At 46.4% G+C, this 19,955-nt stretch overlaps 2 protein-coding genes across 3 annotated transcripts; both read left to right on the top strand.

Moving 5' to 3' along the window:
* The first annotated feature begins 1,346 nt into the window (after window positions 1–1,346).
* ndufv3 (NADH:ubiquinone oxidoreductase subunit V3) lies at window positions 1,347–6,622 on the top strand. 2 transcript variants are annotated; one of them, XM_079277366.1, is made up of 4 exons: window positions 1,347–1,413; window positions 2,484–2,595; window positions 3,580–4,743; window positions 6,321–6,622. In XM_079277366.1, the coding sequence occupies exons 1-4, from the start codon at window positions 1,369–1,371 to the stop codon at window positions 6,470–6,472; spliced, it is 1,473 nt and encodes a 490-aa protein (XP_079133492.1). In that variant the 5' UTR covers window positions 1,347–1,368; the 3' UTR covers window positions 6,473–6,622. The 2 variants fall into 2 exon arrangements, with proteins under 2 accessions (XP_079133492.1, XP_079133491.1); XM_079277365.1 differs by having other exon boundaries at window positions 3,577–4,743.
* Window positions 6,623–7,083: 461 nt separating this feature from the next.
* Window positions 7,084–19,928, top strand: pknox1.1 (pbx/knotted 1 homeobox 1.1; the record flags this gene model as incomplete). The annotated part of the gene is given in 12 exon segments (XM_079276485.1): window positions 7,084–7,155; window positions 8,693–8,713; window positions 8,716–8,805; window positions 9,929–10,059; window positions 11,235–11,406; window positions 14,645–14,854; window positions 15,084–15,234; window positions 15,370–15,467; window positions 15,891–16,019; window positions 16,107–16,183; window positions 16,502–16,665; window positions 18,295–19,928. Coding segments are annotated over 12 exon segments (1,497 nt in total). The 3' UTR covers window positions 18,477–19,928.
* Window positions 19,929–19,955: the final 27 nt, after the last annotated feature.

Genomic DNA, 19,955 nt, shown 5'->3' with positions numbered 1-19,955 from the left:
GCGACAGACTACACTGTCTATGTGAGTGGCTGCGGGTCACGTCAGATTAGACAGAAATCCAGCTTTGGACCAGGCTGGTGGTCAGATAATTAAAGAATATTCGGTACAATATTATAACCCGGTAAAGATCAATCTTAGGGTACAGCAGTACGCGAGGCAAAACCAGGGAGGATTGGGGAGAATTCTCTCATCCCCATATCTCCCGCCCGGTCAGATGTGAAGATCATATAGGGAACGGAGTAAAAATCTATCCCCTCCTTCTAGCCAAATCTTAAGGCAATAAGGAGTTCACACAGGGAGGTCCCAGACCCACCGGGCACGCGTCACGTGGAGTCTGGGTCCCTCTGGTGCATCGCAAGGGATGATGCACCGCCAGCTGGCCCCCTGTCGATCTGTGCATCAATGATTGATACGGAGATCCGTCGGCTCACTCTTTTATGCGTTTCACATAAAAGGCCTCCTATTTGCTTATTACTAATTATTTCCAGATGAATTGAAAAGATTTACATAAGGAATATAGTTCTAATAACCCAAATAGAAATAATAAAAAAAAATAAAAAATAATTAATAATTATTAATTTTTCAATTTTTTTTTATTATCGAATCAAAAAGTCGTGAGGGGTCACCCCCCAGAAATCACGTAACAGTATATATATGTATATGTATATATATGTATATATATGTATATGTATATATATGTATATATATGTATATATATGTATATATATACGTATATGTATATATATGTATATATATACATATATGTATATATATGTATATATATACATATATGTATACATGTGTATATATATATATGTATACATGTATATATATATATATGTATACATGTATACGTATACGTATGTATACATATATATATATATATATATACATATATATACATATATACGTATATATATGTATAGAATAGAATTGGTGTTTTGTGACATGTTGATATTGTAACCGTAATTTAGTCAGTTCAAAAGACGGTTAAAATACGTTCAGACCCCATATCAACGCTTTTTCAACCAGAAATCAACGTTGAAATCTGGGTTAGTGCTCACTGGGATGTAGAGGACGAAAGATTATAGTATTGCAAATCACGTTTAAATCTGGTCTAAGCGTGAACGTCTTTTCAACGTCTACAAATAGTCGGCGAAAAAACTTTCACTTTTGAACCAATTTTGACCGTCCTTTCAACGTCGCGCATAGAAGTCTTTTAAACGTCTTTTGCACCAAAATATGCTCACTGGGTTATCAGGATAAAACACTATAATGTGGTCGTCAGACTGACAGCGGAACCTTTGGCTTTGTGGAACCGGTTTCACTTCCTGGTTTCCGGTCGGAGCAATACACTGGGAACACGAAATGGCGACCTCCCTGCTGCGGTTAGGGCGACTGGGTTCCCTGAAGGTAACACGGATTGCATTCTCTCCTCTCCGTTTTACACGCAGTCTGTTAAAGAGCGCCTTCATGGAGACACGGCAGACACACTGCCCTCCACGCGGCTGTCTCCGTCGCACTGAGCCCGGGACGCCGTAGTTCTTATGGATTCCAGCACCGAATAAAGGGCATAACGTTAGTTCTGAAACTTTAACCACAGCGAACCCTGAGCTAATACACGACGTCATACTTCTAGTTTAACCATTTCAACGTGACACTTTATTGAACACGCTAACCTTCCGGTTGGAAGAGGCCAGTGGCAGCAGCTGCTTCTCTGTCCACACACGTGACTAACACACGTCACACTCATGACACAAGCTGTGTGAGACAACTGTTGTATTTCGTTGTATTAGTGTTATTAGACATTGGTATTGGAGATGTACTCTTGGGTGTGTTTGTAATCCTACATGTTGATATATTATATCGTACATTCTGTTTATGGTGAAATTAATCAGTCTGAAATATCAGTTGTTTGCGAACACTGCAAATGTAACACCTGATAGATAAAGTTACTTCATCACATTTATTAAAACACACAATGGTCAGAAAGCAGTGCTGCTTATTGATTTGCATTATGTGAGCGATGAAACGTTGCTTTCATTGAGCCGGCCCTTCAGGACTGCGTGCTTATTGTGGAGGAGAGCTAGATGGCCTCACATATATCCAAGCAAGAGATCTCGAAGAGATAGAAACCTGGATATGAATGAGAAGGAAGAAATGTCAAAGTTGACTAATTTAGATTTTCTCATCGGCTTCAACGCAAAAGCATTGAACAACTCTGCCCAGCTCCAACGCTACAGAGCAGGAGCACTGCACCTTTCAGGTACGCTGACCACAGCAGTTTACAGCAGAAGACTGACACAGCTCACACCTGGATCCAGCACGCAACACGACTTCTACACCCATGGGATAGAGATATCAGTGTGGTTATGTAGCATGATCTCAGTGCAGCATTACATGAGGTCCTGCTGTAGCGCAGTCCGAGTTCTGTTGTTCTGTATACTCCATGTGTAATGCGGTTCTTCTGTGTTCTTCTGCAGGGTCTCCAGCTGGAGAACTGGGGCGTCCTGAGGAGTCGCCCGGCTGCTTGGTTCTGCACTCAGGCCGAAGAACCTGCACCGCTAGCGAAGAAGACCAAGGCTGTAAGCAAGAGTAAGGCCATAGGATTCTGTTGACTTCATTAAGTTTGAAATGTAATAATAATGATACACTTCATTTGTATTTGTCATAAAAGAACATCTTTATTTACCATAAAGGAAGATAGGCATGAAATGACCATCAAAGTTACAGTAGAGATCATTTTAGACTTATTAAATATAAACTCAGAAAGTCTGATACCTTGTGCATCAATAATATTTGGTCCCAGACAGACCCTCCCATCTCCTCCCATCCGGCCTGTGCCGGACGCTCGGAGCACAGTCTCTCCGTCCACTCTACCAACAGATGATAATAATACAAATAAAGTTACAAATGTTCTAATCTAGACCTGCACCGCGTTAGACCTGCACCGGGCTTCCCTGCTATCGTTGGGGCCTAACTGAAAGGCTGCGTTCCCGCTGCTCTTTTGTCTGTTGCTGGGAACCTCCAACAAACCAGCAGCAGACGACCGCAGTGTTCTTGAAGGCAACTAGTTAGTGAGTTAGCAATGTAGCTTGGTGCTAGCATATTTAGGGCATTGTGTATGAAGAGGAGGAGCTTCAAATCACCTCAGATTTAGGGTTAAACTTTGGTTGCTGTTGTGTATTAATGATGTTCTTCTGTTTCTGCGTATGTCTCATATTGTTTGTGATGAATAATGCTGATTTTAAAGTTCAATGTTTTACCTTTTTATATTTCACACTGCAGGAGATGTTCCCGAAGGTCTAACACTTTCTTTCTCTTCCAGTCGTCCAGTCCTCCCAGAATCCTTCACTGTGACGTTTATATGTGTTGCTGATGTGTTAAAGGTGTTTATAAATAGTGTCAAATATAAACAAGGTTAACAAGAAGTCTATTTATTCTAAATAATTAACGTTGTGTTGTGATAATTAGTTTTTTCCGTGCGGAAAAGATAGATGTGTGCCGGATGAATCATGCCCGTGCTGTAAATGTTAGTGTTGGTTAACCACTCTTGTCCCGTTTATTATTCCCCAGCAGCAGAGGCTCCAGATGAGAGAGCAACCTTGCTAGCCTATAAGACAACAGTTGCCTTCCCAGCTAGACTTTCACAGCCTGGAGTTTTGCCAACACACACTCTCGGTGTAACTGAAGCAGCGGCCCGCCGCAGTGCCACCGCAGACACAACTGTAGCTGCAGCAGCGCCTGCCACTGCCACCAGTGAAGCAGTTGGAGCTGAGCCAGAGGCAGCCGAGGTTCCAGCTGCTGACCCAGATGTTGCTCAGGTTATTGCTGACAAAGCTCCACCTGTAGTTGACGCAGCTCCCCCAGCTGCTGAGGCCCTGGTCAATGCAAGCAGTAAAACCTCGGCTCCAGCCGCTCTCACAGCCGCCGCGGTCCCGGCCGCCACGGTCCCGGCCGCCGCGGTCCCGGTAGCGGCCGCTGCAGCCTCCTCTGAACCTGGTGATCCAGCAGCTGACGGATCATCTTCCTCATCGTCCAGCGACTCTGACTCAGACTCTGAGGAAGAGAAGTCAGAAGTGAAGACCGAAACCAAGACCTCACCACCAGAGGTATCAGAATCCACTGTGAAAGAAGAAGCAGAAGAAGTCCAGGAGAACACTTTAGAGGGGAAGGAAGACACTAATGAAGCTAAGATGGAAGTTCTACCAGAACCTGAAGCTACTCCCGCTTGTGCTGCTGAGGATGCACAGGAGGCCGCTCCAGCAGCAGTAGCAGCCCCCACAGAAGCAGCTCAAGCCACCGTCGAGGTAGCCTGTGTTAGCTCTGAGGAGTTAGTGGACCCCGCTCCTGAGATCTGCAATGCCACCAAAGACACTGTGACCAGCCCAGAAGTTTCAGCTGAAGCTGCAGTGGAACCCGCTCCAAAAGTAAAAGAAGACAGCGCAACTCCTGCCATCCCCGATGCCCAAGTAAAAACTCCAGCTGAAGTTGTGATCGAGCCTGCATCTCCAGAAAAAGCCCAGACTGACGCTCCAGTAGAAACCACAGAGAGCGCCGCTACTGAAGCTGCCCCTGTAGAAGCTGATGCTGAAGCTGCTGCAGAGCCTGCTGAAGTGGCTGCTGAGGCTGTAGTTTCTGGCCCTGTGGAGAGCAGTGAGGAGCTGCTGGACCCTGCTCCAGTGGTAGCTGAAGCTGCAGGAGAGGAGCTGCAGGCGGACGCCCCAGCTGAACCACCTGAGGGTACACACTACACCATTATAGTTCCCAAATCTTTACCTCCCCGTTTCCTCTCTGGATCTGTGAGCCCCTACAGATGACCATCCTTTTCTTTCTATCTGTACTGTTATAGTGTCAACTCCCTCACATACTGGAGTTGCTGTTGCTTTCACAGCTTTTTAAATATCGTCTCTGGATTCTTTTGCTTCTGCTCCACCGCTGTGACGTCTGACTTCCAGCTGCCTCTGTGTTCAGCGTGGTGCTTGTGCATGGGGTGGATGTAGTGTACATGTACTTTAATGCCAGCTGGTACATTCCTTTTCCTTTGCTTGGTTTCTGCCAATTGAGGTTTTGAGTTGTCTGTCGCTGACCCCCCCACACGGCTCTACTGTTGCTGTCAGTGTATGATCGGAGATGTTGCTTGGTTCATACTGTGACAATAATCGTGCTCGTGTTTCTTCTTTCCTCCCCTCGTTTAATGACTGGAGAATATACCACCTATCGCTATCTTTAAATCCCCCTCACTTGCATTCCAGCAGCTGCCGTCCATCTCCCACAGTATTGTTCTCATAGTTCACTCTTTTTGATCATGTATCTGTATGAAATCTGGGTTTCAGGTTTTCTAAGTTAAGGTTACAGGTAATAATGCCAGCGTCTGTAACGGTAATGTTAGCGTGCACAGTGCACACCCTCACTGCGTTACAGTGAAGGCCTCCGGTCCCTGACAGCAGCTGGACCAGTAGGAGCTGGAGTCAGTGGAAGTATTCCAGGGAGCAGGATTACACAGCAACAAGATGTTTTTACAGAATCATTGGATCATAGTCATGACGTGAATACTGTAAGTCCAACTGACCAGAAGACACCAACATCTTTCAGATTCTAAACATCCCTGTTTAGCTGCAGCCCTTTGTTCCACTTCTTACCAGCTGGAACAAGCTCCTCACCTCGCTCATGGAGTTCACCACTTGTTCACTTCTGTGACTCTGTTTGGACTTTGGGATAAACACGGTGTCGTTTCATGTGAAAGTGTCTCAAATGTATTTCTCTGTGATCGTCAATGTGCAAGGTTTCTTCCACTGTCTCACATGTTGATGACCTTACTCACACAGCATGCGCAAGTGATGTGCTTCTGTTGAACCGAAAGCATCGGAGCACTTTTGACCTAATGCCTTTTAATCCATTTCATGCTGACCTCTGCCAGTGTCCCTGTTTCTCTAGTCTGAGGGTCTTTATTGTCTGCACCCTCTCAGGAACATCATCTTTTAGGCTTCTCTCACCAGTGTGTCGCCACACTGTTGGGGGTAATGTGGCCTGCCACCATAGGGAATGCCCCACAATAAACCACCTTTGTCAGCATGTGTGAATATGCAAATCAGCTACCGTTAAATTTTTTTTTTTATATTTACAAAGCAACCCACATTACTTTTTTCAGATTGTATCGCTTATCAGAAATACCTCGGTCAAGTCTTTTTGTTGCCTGAAAATCAGGAGCGGGGACGATGACGCAGAAGTAGACCCAGTGTTGCCCAACATGTTTGTCGAACCTTTTATCATACTCTGCTTTCTTACATGCATTTCTCTCGCTCTCTCGCCCGCTGCAGAGGCTGCAGCACTGCCGGAGCCCGATGAGCCTTTTAACAACAGCACTTATAAAAACCAGCAGCACCACAACTACACGCCCCACACATTTTCAGACCTGGATGTGGAGATGGCCAAGTTTCGGCTCCCGCAGCCCTCCTCCATCAGGCACTAGAGGAGTCGGCCTTGCTACAAACCGTTATATTGCTTAAAGATGTTGATGGTGTTGGCACTTTTTATGATGATCATTCCCTCACCTGTAAGATCTGCATGCAATTCTGCTGTTAAAATGTTATATTATTAAAGCTCAAAGATGGGAAATGAAGTCATTTTTTTCCTGGTGTGATTCTGTTTTGTCTTAGCTAAAGAAACAGGCCTATAAAGGGATGGGCACAGATCAAACGCTGCTTTTCTGCCTCGGGCATTTGAATAGAGCCGAGTGTGCAAGTGGTTTATCTGTGTTTCTATTTTAAAGATTACAGTTTCCACACCCTTAGCCTGCCTGCTTGCACATAATGTCCTCATTATCCCAGCTAGCATTCTTTTAGGGTAGACGATCCGCATCTATGGTGTTTATTAGTGTGTGCATATGATGACACAATATCTGCATGAAGGAGTGTAAAGCTTCAGATATACATAGAAAATGTGTTGTGTAAACGGGGGCAGTAAATGGCGTTTGCCAAGCTAGAAACCCAAGAGGGCGCAGAGGGACAGGCTGTCGGATGTCATGTCTCCGCCCACCTTATACATATTCATGAGCCAAGCGCCTCTGCGTGCCCTTACGCGATGACGCAACGCGACAACTGCGGGTCCCGATTGCTGCAGCCGCTTGTCAGTGTGACGAAGATTGGCACTCAGGTAAGCTGTCACTCAAAATCCCTCTTTTTCCGTTCCCTATCAATCAAACAATCTGGGCCGCACGCAAAAATGCCCCGGGGCGAGGAGTGCGGACCTAGTCAGGGCAGCGGAGGGTGTCTTTGGAAGGGAAGCAGAAGCGGCAGAGCTCCGGGAAGAATAAAAAAATCTGTTTACAAGGGAGGGGGTAAAAAAAATATGTCGGCGTTTTGGGGGCAGAGGAGGATTGTGGCAAAGCAAAGGGCGAGAGCTAGAAACGAGGCCCGACAGTTGTAACACTGTCGCTGAGGGGAGGACAGCTGTCCCTGCGTGATTGATTGACTGATGTGGGAAGGATTTGAGGATCAACCGGGCTAGCCTGGTGTGCAGACAATGCTCGTTAATATCACCGCAGTTGAATTACTGCATAGAGCGAACAAGAAATGCATATTCATTTAAAATGTTAATTAAAAAATGCTAAGGCTCTTGATGCTGTTTTGTTATGTCGGCAAACTACACTCTTCGTATCAATCCGCAGCGGGGTCCTTTTTTTGTAGCTGGCTAGCTAGGTTAGCTTGTTTTTTGGTAGTGATCCTCTTTCTAAATATGGCGCGTCTCTTTTGGCCTCACCGTTCTAGCGTGAGAAACACTTTTAAGTTAACAGTTGGCGAACGTTAGCTGTAGCTCGGCCGGGCGGTTGTTCATTGGGTTAACCTTAGATTAGGTTAGCGAGCTAACGCCAATGTGGCGTTAACCTTACAGGCGAGCTAATGTTAAATATTGTGGATATCAAAGCTTACTCTCGCCGAACTACTTTGTCTGCGTCAAGACTGCCGTTGCTGCAGCAGAGGATGTAGCTTTAGTGGGCCAATGTTTGCTTTCTTTAACTTTTATCTCCCCTTGCCGCCACAAACGGCGGGCAGCTAACAGCTAGCTAACGGCTAGGTTCATCGTGGTGGGTGTGTTAATAGCAGTAGCAGGGTAACGTTATCGTTAGCTTACTATTATTATAACAACGCGTCACGGGCTCGTTATTTCAATCTCCTGTTTCGTGGGTGTGGTGTACAGAAATGTGTCGAACTGTTGATGAGACGTAAAGAAATAACGTTACATTAGTAAACTTAGTCGCTTCATGCTACAGTAGTCCCCCCCCCCCCCCCCCCCACACACACACACACACACACACAGCCACACACACACACACACAGCCACACACACACACACACACACAGCCCCGTGGTTCGCCCAGAGGTGTGTGCACATATCAACACATTTACACGTTAAATGATACACATGTTATGTCTTCGTTGTTTCTGCATCCTATATATCCTTCAAACGCTTCACTTGTTATTTTAGTTTTATTTTGGAGGAGATATGTGATCAATACGCGTTAATGTTCAACATCTATTATTAGTTTTATGACATGAGCTTGATTATTCTTACATACACTCTCCCAGTTTACAAAGCTAATGATAGTCTCTCATGGTAACATCATGACGTTCCAGTGTGTGTGCCTAACGCTGCCCTCCAGCTGGTCTAATGTACACTGTGTGTTGTGTAGGTGGGCCACCTGTCCCTGCTCCCTATAATGCCCCAGTGTGTGCAGCATCAGCAGTGAACGTGATGGCAGCCCAGTCGGTTTCCATAGACAAGTACCCAAAGGGAGAGCAGCAGGTGGGTGAGAGCGAGACGCTCGCTATGGACCTCAAGGCCGACACGATCTGCTCCAACTGCCTGAACGGCACTTTGTTTCGCTTGTTTTTACAAAGATAATCAACCAGAACAGGGCTTGAAGAAACAAAACCTGAATGTTTGAAGCTGCAGCTTTCAGTATGCCGCTCCACTCCTTGCCCATAGATGCTCCAGTGTTGTTAGTGGGGATGATGCAGCCTGGGCTGCTGAACAACAGGGAAACACTTTATGCATGCAACACTAGAACACAGCCACCGATGATGCTCTTACATCAGCTTTAGTCCTTTGTTGGAGATGTGCATGTCTGTCTGTAACAGGCCCCCACAAATACATCACTGTTTGGGAAACACTTATGCTGTATGAAGCTGTTTTACTGCCCAGCATATCCGTGTCTGAGCTTATGTAAATTGCTTACAAAACATCATTATTCAAGTGCCAAAGTTGGGGATGTCGAGAGCTGAGAAGGATCTATGACTAATGAGAGAATTCCACCCCAAGCAAGTGATTATTTTTAGCTACTTTGTGCTCAATGTCATTCCTTGTTGTCAGTCACATGGTTGGGCTGGGCTTCATGCCCCTGGGTAGGCAGCACGGTGTGACAGTAAAGGAGCAGAAAAGTGGCTCCTAATCAATGAATGTGCCTCCAGTGCTGTTGAGGCTACACTCAATGTGTCCTTTTACTTTCATTAGGTAACGTGTGTACTCGCAGGTTCTGGGTTATATTTTCACTCACGTCACCGTCTGTGGTGTTTAGTCTGCATTGTGATTGGAGCACATCACTGTCTGCATGTGTAGCTGCAGGCGCTCATACAGCAATGTGAGACCGGCCGGCATGAAAGAACGCACACACGCATTTAATGCATGTGTGCACAACATGTTTCAGGTCAAAAGTATTCAAGTGAAACAAGAATGAACTGTCAGTCAACAGGACGGTCCAGACCATGTCCTCGTGACTCCACAGGCTTCATGCTGAAGCAAGGCTCTGTTAGGCTTCACCCTCCAGCTCCTCGGGTCTTCACATTATGTCGTAGTGTCTCTCTTCACCTCTTCTGTCTGTTTCTGTTGCTTTCTTTCTCTCACTCCTTTGTGTTCTCCTCTCCTGCAGATGCAAGGTGTGGTAAAGGTAGACGGCGATTCCGAGCAGAAGTTCATTGAGGGGACGTTGGCAGAGGCGCCCAGTCCGATACCCACGGAGCCACAGACACCCATGGACGCGGACAAAGCCTCCATATATCGGTAGAGATAATTCTGTGTCGAGGAGAGAGAACCACAACAGCCCCTCGTCTTAAATCTGTGTTCTTAACTCGATTGCTTTCAGCTTGTCCAGAAACTAAAGTGTCACCAGGAAACCTGACATGGCCTCTGAGAACGCCTCCCCGTTGTTCTCCTCACTGAATTAGGGAGCACCGATCTGACTTCTTCCCCTTCAGATCAAACCTGAGACAGGACGTCTCCACCTCCGAGAGGCTCAGACAGTATAATGATTCATCCATTATCAAAACAGCTCCAACTAATTGATGCAAGTTCTTAGTTCAACCATTATGTGTGAACTGATTTTGGTGACACTGCATAAGAATGAAGTTATTGAAGGCTTTGCCCAATAAAAAGTCTCCCAAATCTTTTTCAAAATAAGTGTTGCATAACCGGTCAGATATTACTGACGTGGACGGTGATTGTGGTCACACTGCGTGACAACGAAGTTATTCAACACTTTAGTTAAATGTCTTTTCAGCGGCTACACATTAAAGAGGCATTGCTTGTGTTTTATTAACGTTACACTTCTGAGTTATTGATCCAAGAAGCCCCAATCTGTGAATATCTTTCAAACTTTTCATTCAACAATCATGAGCTCCTGATCTCGTAATAACAAGATCTGTCTTGTGTTGAAGAGATAGTAGCTCATAATTATGAGATTTGTTGACATAACGAGATCTGGATCTCTTAATTAAGATATATCTATATATATATATATATATATATAGATAGATCGATAGATAGATAGAGAGAGAGAGAGTTTTCTTTTGTGAATGCAAGTTGCTTCTGTAAATCAGAGCCGACAAACAAGTTGCATGATCTCAAGAGAAGCTAATATTCTTAAGAGCAGTGAAGTGCATATCGTGATCACGGGTACAGTGATGAATGTGTTCTGTCATATGCCACACATGATGATGAGAATGTATTCTGTTGATGGGCGTGACCAGCCACAGCATGGACATGTGCTGATAGTGGTCGCTCTGACCCGGGCACACGAGTCCGCTGTGTTGGAGCGGGGACGGTAGGCGTGTTGCCTGAATCACCGTTGATATCCAGGGCTCTGTTAGCCTATAGTTGATCGTGTTCTTATGCTGTTACTGGGAGACGGTGTGTGTTCATTGTGATGGATTCCACTGTGTGTGGGTTACCCTTCACAGGCATCCCCTGTTCCCTCTCTTGGCCCTGCTGTTTGAGAAGTGTGAACAGTCCACGCTGAGCTCTGACTGCATCACCTCGGCCAGCTTTGACGTGGACATTGAGAACTTTGTCCGCTGTCAGGAGAAGGAAGGCAAACCCTTCTTCAGCGAGGACCCTGAGCTTGACAACCTGGTGAGATCCGTCTGCATGCCGGGAGAAGTGCTCTGCTCTGTTGTGTCCGTTTGTCTTTGTGTCAGGGGCAGCTTGCTTCACTGTAACACTGCTCTGGCCCACAGGGCACCCACGAGAGTTGAACTAGTTCACTCGTTTCTTCCTTCAGTGAACTACCATCTGAATGCAGCTCAACAGTGAAACCGTACTAAAGCGAGTGTTCTGTGGCTCGGCCACACCACCGGCTAAGACAACCGTTGTGACTGAAAGCAGGTTCAGACGTGAGGTATTTCACCAGGATGCACACTTACTACTCAATGACCTTTAACCTCAACAGCACAGTGAGATGCAGTCCTCTGCTCTTGCTGCCGACCTGTTCATTAGAGATTCCTCACAATGGTCATTTAGCTGGTAAGTGTGACTTCATGGTTTAGCTCGGGTAGTCCAGCTGACCTCTGACCTCTGCTGCACTTCCTTATTCACAATCCCCACATTGACCAACCTTCTCTCTCTCATTGTCTTCATTCATCAGCCTCCTGATCACATCTGATGCCTAGCTATGTGGTCCCCTGCCACCACCTGTCTAGTCTGTGTGTGCCTTCCTTTAAGCTCCTCCCTCTTCCTGAAATATGTATTCACCACAGCCTGTTCCATCCTTTTCACAAAATCCCCTCCATCTGTCCTTCCATTCCTCTCCTTGATACCTTCGCAACCCACCACTCCTTGGGTTCAGTCTCCACCACTTCATGCGGCTCACTCCTTCTCTTCTTCCTCCTCCTTCTGCAGCGTCACTAACTAGATCCAGTCTCCTCAGGAGAGTGAGTTCCACCTCTCCGTCCAGCACACACCTGAACCGCCGTTTACCTGCACACTTTATCCACGATAGTGTGAAATACGTTCTTACTGCCGCCTCGATCAGTCGATATTCAGTAGAAATATGAAATGTTGAGATGGGCATTAATGCTCTCTACACACCGATCCCCGATGACGTTACCTGGTGATTGGACAGGAGGAGAGCTGGTAATGTCAGCGGCACCACGCTAACGGCCATCGCTCAGAGGGCCACTGTGATGCGTTCAGGCTCCGGTCGGTAGAAACGAGGATTGGGAGGTGAATTATAACGATGTCATGATGACTTCAAATGTAATCTTGTAAAATGTAGTTTCTGGTGAGAAACTTGAATATGTCCGGTTGTTTGAGATGTTTTCACATAAACAGATCATTAGAGATGAATTATGACCCGTCTCTGACAGTTGAAATGATTTGTGGACCAGCGGCTGTAACAAAGGCCCTCACGCAGACACTTGGTATTGGCAGCAGAGAATGTGACCGGCAAACTCTGGGAGTTATATTTGCACCTTTTCTTTTGTGCTGATCCAATCCGTGACTGAAGAATGTGATGCGATCTGAACCGTGAGTTTTATGATCCGTTGCACCTTATTAAACATTCATTAGCGTGATAAGAACCCAACATGACAGAAACCATCTTTGGAAAGAAATGATTTGACTCCGGATACATCCCAAGTCTCTCAATGTCATCCCCGTTTCCCTCACTTGGGTCCTTTCCTTGCGTCTTAGTCCCTCCCACCAGGGATGCATGGAGGAAACCATACGAGGAGAGAGGAACGAGGAGATATGTTTTCAGAGACATGAGACGTCCTTTCCTCTGAAGCGTCGCGTGAAGTGACGTCTGTTTCTGATGACGGAGGATCAGCTGATCAGCTGTCAGTCGGCTTTAACAGCTGGAGAGACTTTTGATGAGTTAGTGTCTGTTCACATGATCACTGTACTTAATAACAGTAACTAATAATATAATAACTAGTGCTGGGCAACGATTAAAATATTGAATCGCGATTCATCGCATTGTTATGGCAAAGTTCAATCATGAATTATAAAGTAGTGTATTGCGCACTTTTATTTTAAAGTGCTGCTTTATGAACTAAAGGGCAATAACATTTGGTTCATGAGATGCAGGCAGCATGTTTCATACTTAATGTGAATGTAATTCATACTTTGTTGGCATCTTATTCTGAAAACCGGATGTTGTCTCACGTTAATGTTTCCGCTAACTTTCAAAGTCCTTCGCTCCCGATCTGTGTGTTTGAATGTGTTTACGGTGAATGTCAGCGTAGAGCTGCACTGACATGTGAGTGTGTGTGAGTTTACCGCAACTGACTACAGGATGTTTGCTGCCTTTCATCCCACTGTTCTTGTCATCCTCTTATGTGTATGTATTGTCTCTTGTCTTTCAATTAAAAAAATAATAAAAAATTATAATACATTTAAAAAATGCGTTGACGCGCGATATAATAATTGTCGGCGTTAATTAATGAATGCGTTAACGCGTTAAGTTGCCCAGCACTACTGACTAATAAACACAGTGATCGCCACAGTAGTGTTTCTCTCTGTCGTCTGTTAAACTGTGTTCTGTTTAGAAGCTCAGGATCCATTTCTACTGGAGGAATGCGATCGTCTTATTTATGAATTATTTATGAATTATTTGCGTCTGTACGTTTTGAAATTCAGATTGTGACGTTGATATTAAATAACTTATTGTTTACTTATTGTTTCTCTTAAATGATAAAACTCATCAAGAGTTTGTGGTCCTTTTGTTGTTCAGTCTACAATGAACATTTATTTAAACCAGATGTTGAATCAGAAAACTAATCAAATATAAACTAGAGTTTATTCTGTGATCCGTCTTCACTGTTTGCATGTTGAACAAAATCTCATCAGTCCGATCGGCTGCAGCGTCCAATCACATGCCTGATGAACAATGAGGGGGCGTGTCGGCCGTTAAAACACTTCCTGGAAGTCTGTTCGCGTGGGTCCTCGCTCATGGCTCCTCAGAGGTCCCTCCTCCCTCCTCAGAGCTACATTAGGGCTTTGGGACGGCCGTCAATATGGCGGCACAGAACAACTTCCTGTTCAAGCGAGGAGATGACAATTAACAGACTTGGGACGTAGCCTTTGTTTCGTTGGGCTCATGTCACATCTGGGGCCAGGGTTCATGACTTATACTGCAGTTAGCCACCAGAGGGCCACACAGAAGATTTGGCTTCACTTTTGGGGAGCTGTGATGTCATCTGCTGTTATAGACCGTCTCTGGGTGATCCTACCTAAATACGGTGTTCTGAAATAAAGAACCGACGTGATCTTCTCAGTCCTCAGTATCAGACATTTAGAGGACACACAGATGGAAATATATCCAGCTGGAGAGACTGCCACCAACCCTTCTTTGTCTAATTCTGGCCTCTAGATGGTGAAAGCCATCCAGGTGCTGAGGATCCACCTGCTGGAGCTGGAGAAGGTGAGTGACCTGTGTAAGGACTTCTGCAGCCGCTACATCGCCTGCCTCAAGACCAAGATGAACAGCGAGACTCTGCTGAGTGGAGATCCAGGGAGCCCGTACTCCCCCGTACAAGGCCAGGTCCAGGGCTTCTCCCCCACCAAGACTCCTGTATGGACCGTAGGTGGACTCTACTTCTCGCCCCCTAACACAAATGGTTGGCTCTGTTGGTGCTCATACTCGTCACTGATGATGTTGTTTTGGATTCTTTGCCTTTTTAATGCGCCTTCATTCTTCTAACCTGCTCCACAGTGTTTTCTCAGGTTCAGTATCAGCATTCTTTAAAGTGTGAGCCACCAGCACACACCTGCCTTGGACCCATTCTGTGTTGCTGCTCTGTGTTCTGCAGACCCCCGGCTCTATCTCGGGGACCATCAGTCCCCAGGGCCAAATCGTGGTGCCAGCGTCGGCTCTGCAGCAAGGGAACGTGACCGTGACCGCAGTCAACCCCACCCAGGTGGTCGCAGGTATGTCCCCGTGGCATACAACCCCCCCCTCAGGTACCGTACTGTTCTGATCACCTGACAGTCAAATCTGATTGGTCAAGTCCTTACATCTTGTTCTACTATTCTGGGTCGCCCTCTACAGCGCAGCAGATTATATGATGCTGTGTGTGTGTGTGTGTGTGTGTGTAGGTGGCACGCTGTACCAGCCTGTTACAGTCGTCACTCCGCAGGGCCAGGTGGTAACACAGGCTCTATCTCCCGGGACAATACGCGTCCAGAACAATCAGGTTGTTCATCTGTCTCTCTTCCTGTGATTCTGGTCTGTGTTCGAGATCCTCAAATGGCAAATTGTTGGCAGTTAGTTCAAAGTTTAAAATTGAGATTCACATAGTGTGTAATTTGAGCAGAACCCTGGTAATGGTGAATGGACTCTACTACCGTAGAGCGCTTTTCTAGTCTGTCCGACCACTACAGCCACCTGCCTGTCAGTCTGTCAGTCTATCTGATTCACACACGTAGAACAGCTATGGGAGCTATGTTGGGGTTCAGTGTGTTGCTCTAGGACTCGTCGACATGCGACTAGTGGAGCGATCCTCTGATTGAAGGATGACCCTGCTCTCCACTGAGCCACAGTCGCATGTGAACCGTGTGATGTTGGTGACATGAACAAACAGCGAGGTGTCTGAATGAATGTCTGTCCGTCTGCTCAGCTCCAGCTGCAGTTTCACCAGGACTTGAACCTCTTTAATCACGACGACAACTCACCCAAGAACAAACGCGGCGTTCTACCCAAACTCGCCACGAATGTCATGCGCTCGTGGCTCTTCCAGCACATCGGGGTGAGTCTGTGCATCACATCCACTGCCGTGTTACTCTTCCACCCTCAACAGAAACACTGAAGCCTTTCCCCCCGTCCTCCCCTGTAGCACCCGTACCCAACAGAGGATGAGAAGAAACAGATCGCCATCCAGACGAACCTGACACTTCTGCAGGTCAACAACTGGTGAGTTTGGCCCACAAAGAGTAGCGTTGTTGTGCACCGTCCCAAATCCATGTCAGGGCAGGTGTGTTGGTCAAGACTGGAACCTGATTGGTCAGTCAGCTGATTGTCTGCCCGCACGCTTCTGAAGTGATGAACTATTTCTGCTTCGATCCTTATGAACACAGCTCGGTCAGTTGAAAGCTGAGAACAGATCGAGCTCCGACATCCTGTTTTAGTGGGAGATGATTTCATCCCAGCGTATCGGGACAGAACATCTGACTGCAGCAGCACACCTTCCAGTCGGCACCCTCACAGATCTCGGTTGTCTTGTGTCTCCAGGTTTATAAATGCACGAAGGCGGATCCTGCAGCCCATGTTGGACGCTAGCTCCTCTGAGACACCGAAAGCCAAGAAGAAGACTCCTCAAAACCGGCCACTGCAGCGCTTCTGGCCTGACTCCATCGCCACAGGAGGCACCCAGCAGCAAGTGACCATGCCCGACGGTACGCAGCAGGGTTCAGTGAACAGTTTGTATTCAAGTTAAAGAGAATCAACATGCGTGTGGATGTGTTTGTCGGGGGGGGGGTGCTCTGATTGATCGGCCGCTGATCGTTATCAGCCGACACGCATTCCAAACAGTTTGGCGGCGGGCTCTCCATCGGTAGAAAACCCACAGATAATCTACCAAACAGATGTCGACTCAACGGTTATATGATGAACGAATCTGATTCTGACAAATGAAAAATGCATCCCGTGCCAACGCTTTTGAGAGACGGGAAGACACACACACACACAGGCCGAGTCCAGGGGAAATAATTCCCTCGAAGCACAATTTTGAATTGTATTAAAATAGGCAATCCATTGACTGAATAGACATGCAACAATGTTGATCGGGAATTGAATGTCAATGTGAATAAATCTTCCAACTCTCCGGTACAGCCCCTTTGAAACCAAGCTGGCAAGTATGAGATCCGATCTAAAGTCACAAACCTCAGCACCGATGGGCTTTCACGACACCGCGTCATGTGGATTCCTTGCTCCAGTTGAGATGTTTCATTCACGGCGTTGCATGTAATCATGCTGCTTGAAAGGTTTCCTTCGTGGTTGGTGTGAACACACTGGTGATTGTTATGCAGTGGCGGGCTGTGCATTTCATACCTGGGCCTTCAGTGCTGTCCTACTACACTTGAGCTCCTAATGAGCTCACGATGGCGCCACAGCTACGGTTATTCATTTCTATTGGTGTAACGATACACATATTCGTATTAAGCCGTTCGGTACGAGGCTCACCAACCGCACAATACGTTTGAATAATACCAGTGCATTTGGAAAATGCAGAAGCTTAAATTGTGTGAAATATAATGTTTTGGGTGGACTGCGCTCACGTAGCAGACAACGGGCTGTGTGGTAAAAACAAACTAACATCCACCAAGGAAAGGTGCACTGCTAACATCAGTTTGCAGGCTAGATGGCTGAACAGCTACTCAGCTTGTACTCTTGAAATATAAATTCATAATCTTCGTGTGGTATTGACTTTTTTATGCCTCTGCACTGGAGGTATTATTTTGTGGTTGTCTGTCTTTCTGTAAGTCTGTCTGCGAGCGTCTCGTAGCATCTGTCTGTCTGTGAGCGAGCGTCTGCAAGCGTGCGTCGGTCTCTGTCTGCGAGCGTGCGTCTGCGAGCGTGCATGTGTCTGCTTGTGTCTGTCTCTGTCTGCGAGCGTGCGTCTGCCAGCGTGCGTCTGTCTGCCAGCGTGCATCTGCCAGCGTGCGTTTGCCAGTGTGCGTCTGCCAGCGGGCGTCAGCGAGCGTGCGTCTGTCTGCTTGCGTCTGCGTGCGTCTGCCAGCGGGCGTCTGCGAGCGAGCGTCTGCCAGCGGGCGTCTGCCAGCGAGCGTCTGCCAGCGGGCGTCTGCCAGCGGGCGTCTGTCTGTATTCTGAGATTTCCAAAAAATACACTTGTTACCTTTTTATTCGATTCTTTCAAAGTCTTCACATCGTACCCATGAGTCTGGACTGTCCTGGATATAAACTGTCACTTGACGGTTTGGTAGTAATTCTACATTTGTGGTGTTTTTTACTTCACATGCATAGCGATAGGAGTTTACTCAGTAATTATTTCCTTTCGTTCTCAGGCACAATGGTGACGATGAACATGGAGGGTCTGCAGAGCCTGACGTCAGACGGCGCCACGCTGGCGGTACAGCAGGTGATGCTGGGGGGCCACAGTGAAGACGAGTCGGGGGACAGCGGAGATGAGGACGATGACACGGACATGGCTGGGCTGGGTCTGGACAACAGCGACTCGTTGCAGTAGAGGACACACTCCCTCACACTCTGGTCTACACACAAGACGTGCATAAATAGGTCGGCTGTGTTCTCAGACACACTGTGGGTCATAGTACAACCACACACACACACATTAGGTTTACATAGAGCACAAAGCTACAGGACACAACAGTCCTGCACTCTTCCAACCCTCTACCCTGCGTGTGTGAACATCAGGAGTTTCATTTCAGAAACTGCTTTTTAATTATTTAGTTGATGTATGCGAGTGCACTTTTTTGTATATTTAAGCTCAACAAGATAAAATCAAACAGAAGAAAAAAAGAAGTGTTAAAAACACTCGAAGCAATTCCCCCCCCCCCCCCGGTTAAAGTCTCGTTTGGATGCCAACAGTTTGGACTTGTATCTGTGAGGGTTTGTCTCGTTGCATGCTTGTGTTTTCAGTCGATGTGCACACTTTTGCAACTGACTCCACGGCTCTCACGCGGGCCCTGCAGGCCAAGCGGAGCCCAAGGTGAGAGATTGAAAGGAACAAAAAGGAGATGCTTATTTTTATATACAAATGTATGAACTTCGTGTTTTTTGTTTTCATTTGTGTGTTCTCCTGTTTTGTAAGGAATATTTATGTATAGATTCATAATTAAAGCTAGAAACCCTGTTTTCCAGGGTTCTTTGAAGTTTTCTAAAAAACAGAAAAATGAATTGAATGCTGATGGAAATTGATATTTAAATTGGTTTTAAACGTACAATAACATCAAGGCCTTACCGGTGTTCTTTTTTTCAAGAATTCTTGCCAAGAAGCACAAAAGAAAGTTTGACACTTTTTGAAATTGGTCAAAAGGACACTAAAGTACAGAACACTGTTGCTGTGGCGCATCGTGGATCATGTTACTGTGTGCAGTTCTCTCACAGGAACCCAACTGCAGCGATGTTCTCTCTTTCAATAGAGCTCATTGTGTATACCATGCATCACTCTGTAACCATCTTACAGTCGAGGCGTACTTCTCTAATGCACAATCCAGAACACTATGCTAATCACACAATCACAGGCTCTGAGGAACCAGTAGGACATGACGACCCATCGGCTGCAAGAAGCAGAGCACGTGCACGTGTCAAACCTTTATTTCTGCGTTAAAACAAAGAGCAGCTGGAGCAGCGTTCCCTGTTCATTGCCTGAAGGATGGACTGCAGCCGCTACAGACTCCTGTAGTGGCGGATTGAATCTCTTCATCAACATGTTATTACTTCACAGATTGGGGTGCCTCTTGTTTGAATATCTGTAATATTGTACTGTACAACAAGTGTCTGGTTCATTGAGCCGGGTACTGCCCTGCAGCCGGAGGGGGCGGTGACTCTGGGTGGCCCCGCTCAGCTCTCCAGCCACACTTGCGTCTGTCTTGCTTTTTATGAAGCGGTGTTCACGTTTCTCTTGTCTGTGTTGCCTTAGAGCTTTCTATTTTGGAATAAACGATGCCTAACTCTCTGCTGTGCACCGTCTCTCTGTGAGGCT

The sequence above is a fragment of the Melanostigma gelatinosum genome (genome assembly GCF_949748355.1).
Source record: "Melanostigma gelatinosum genome assembly, chromosome: 10".
In the NCBI taxonomy this organism is placed as follows: Eukaryota; Metazoa; Chordata; class Actinopteri; order Perciformes; family Zoarcidae; genus Melanostigma; species Melanostigma gelatinosum.
This window is presented reverse-complemented; position numbering and strand designations above follow the sequence as displayed.

What these genes read in the sequence shown, in the direction of transcription:
- ndufv3 (XM_079277365.1), top strand. Translation starts at nt 1,369, where the DNA reads ATGGCGACCTCCCTGCTGCGGTTAGGGCGACTGGGTTCCCTGAAG. An exon ending in GGCGACTGGGTTCCCTGAAG is followed by an intron (nt 1,414 to 2,483) that starts GTAACACGGATT and finishes GTTCTTCTGCAG; the next exon opens with GGTCTCCAGCTGGAGAACTG. An exon ending in GACCAAGGCTGTAAGCAAGA is followed by an intron (nt 2,596 to 3,576) that starts GTAAGGCCATAG and finishes ATTATTCCCCAG; the next exon opens with CAGCAGAGGCTCCAGATGAG.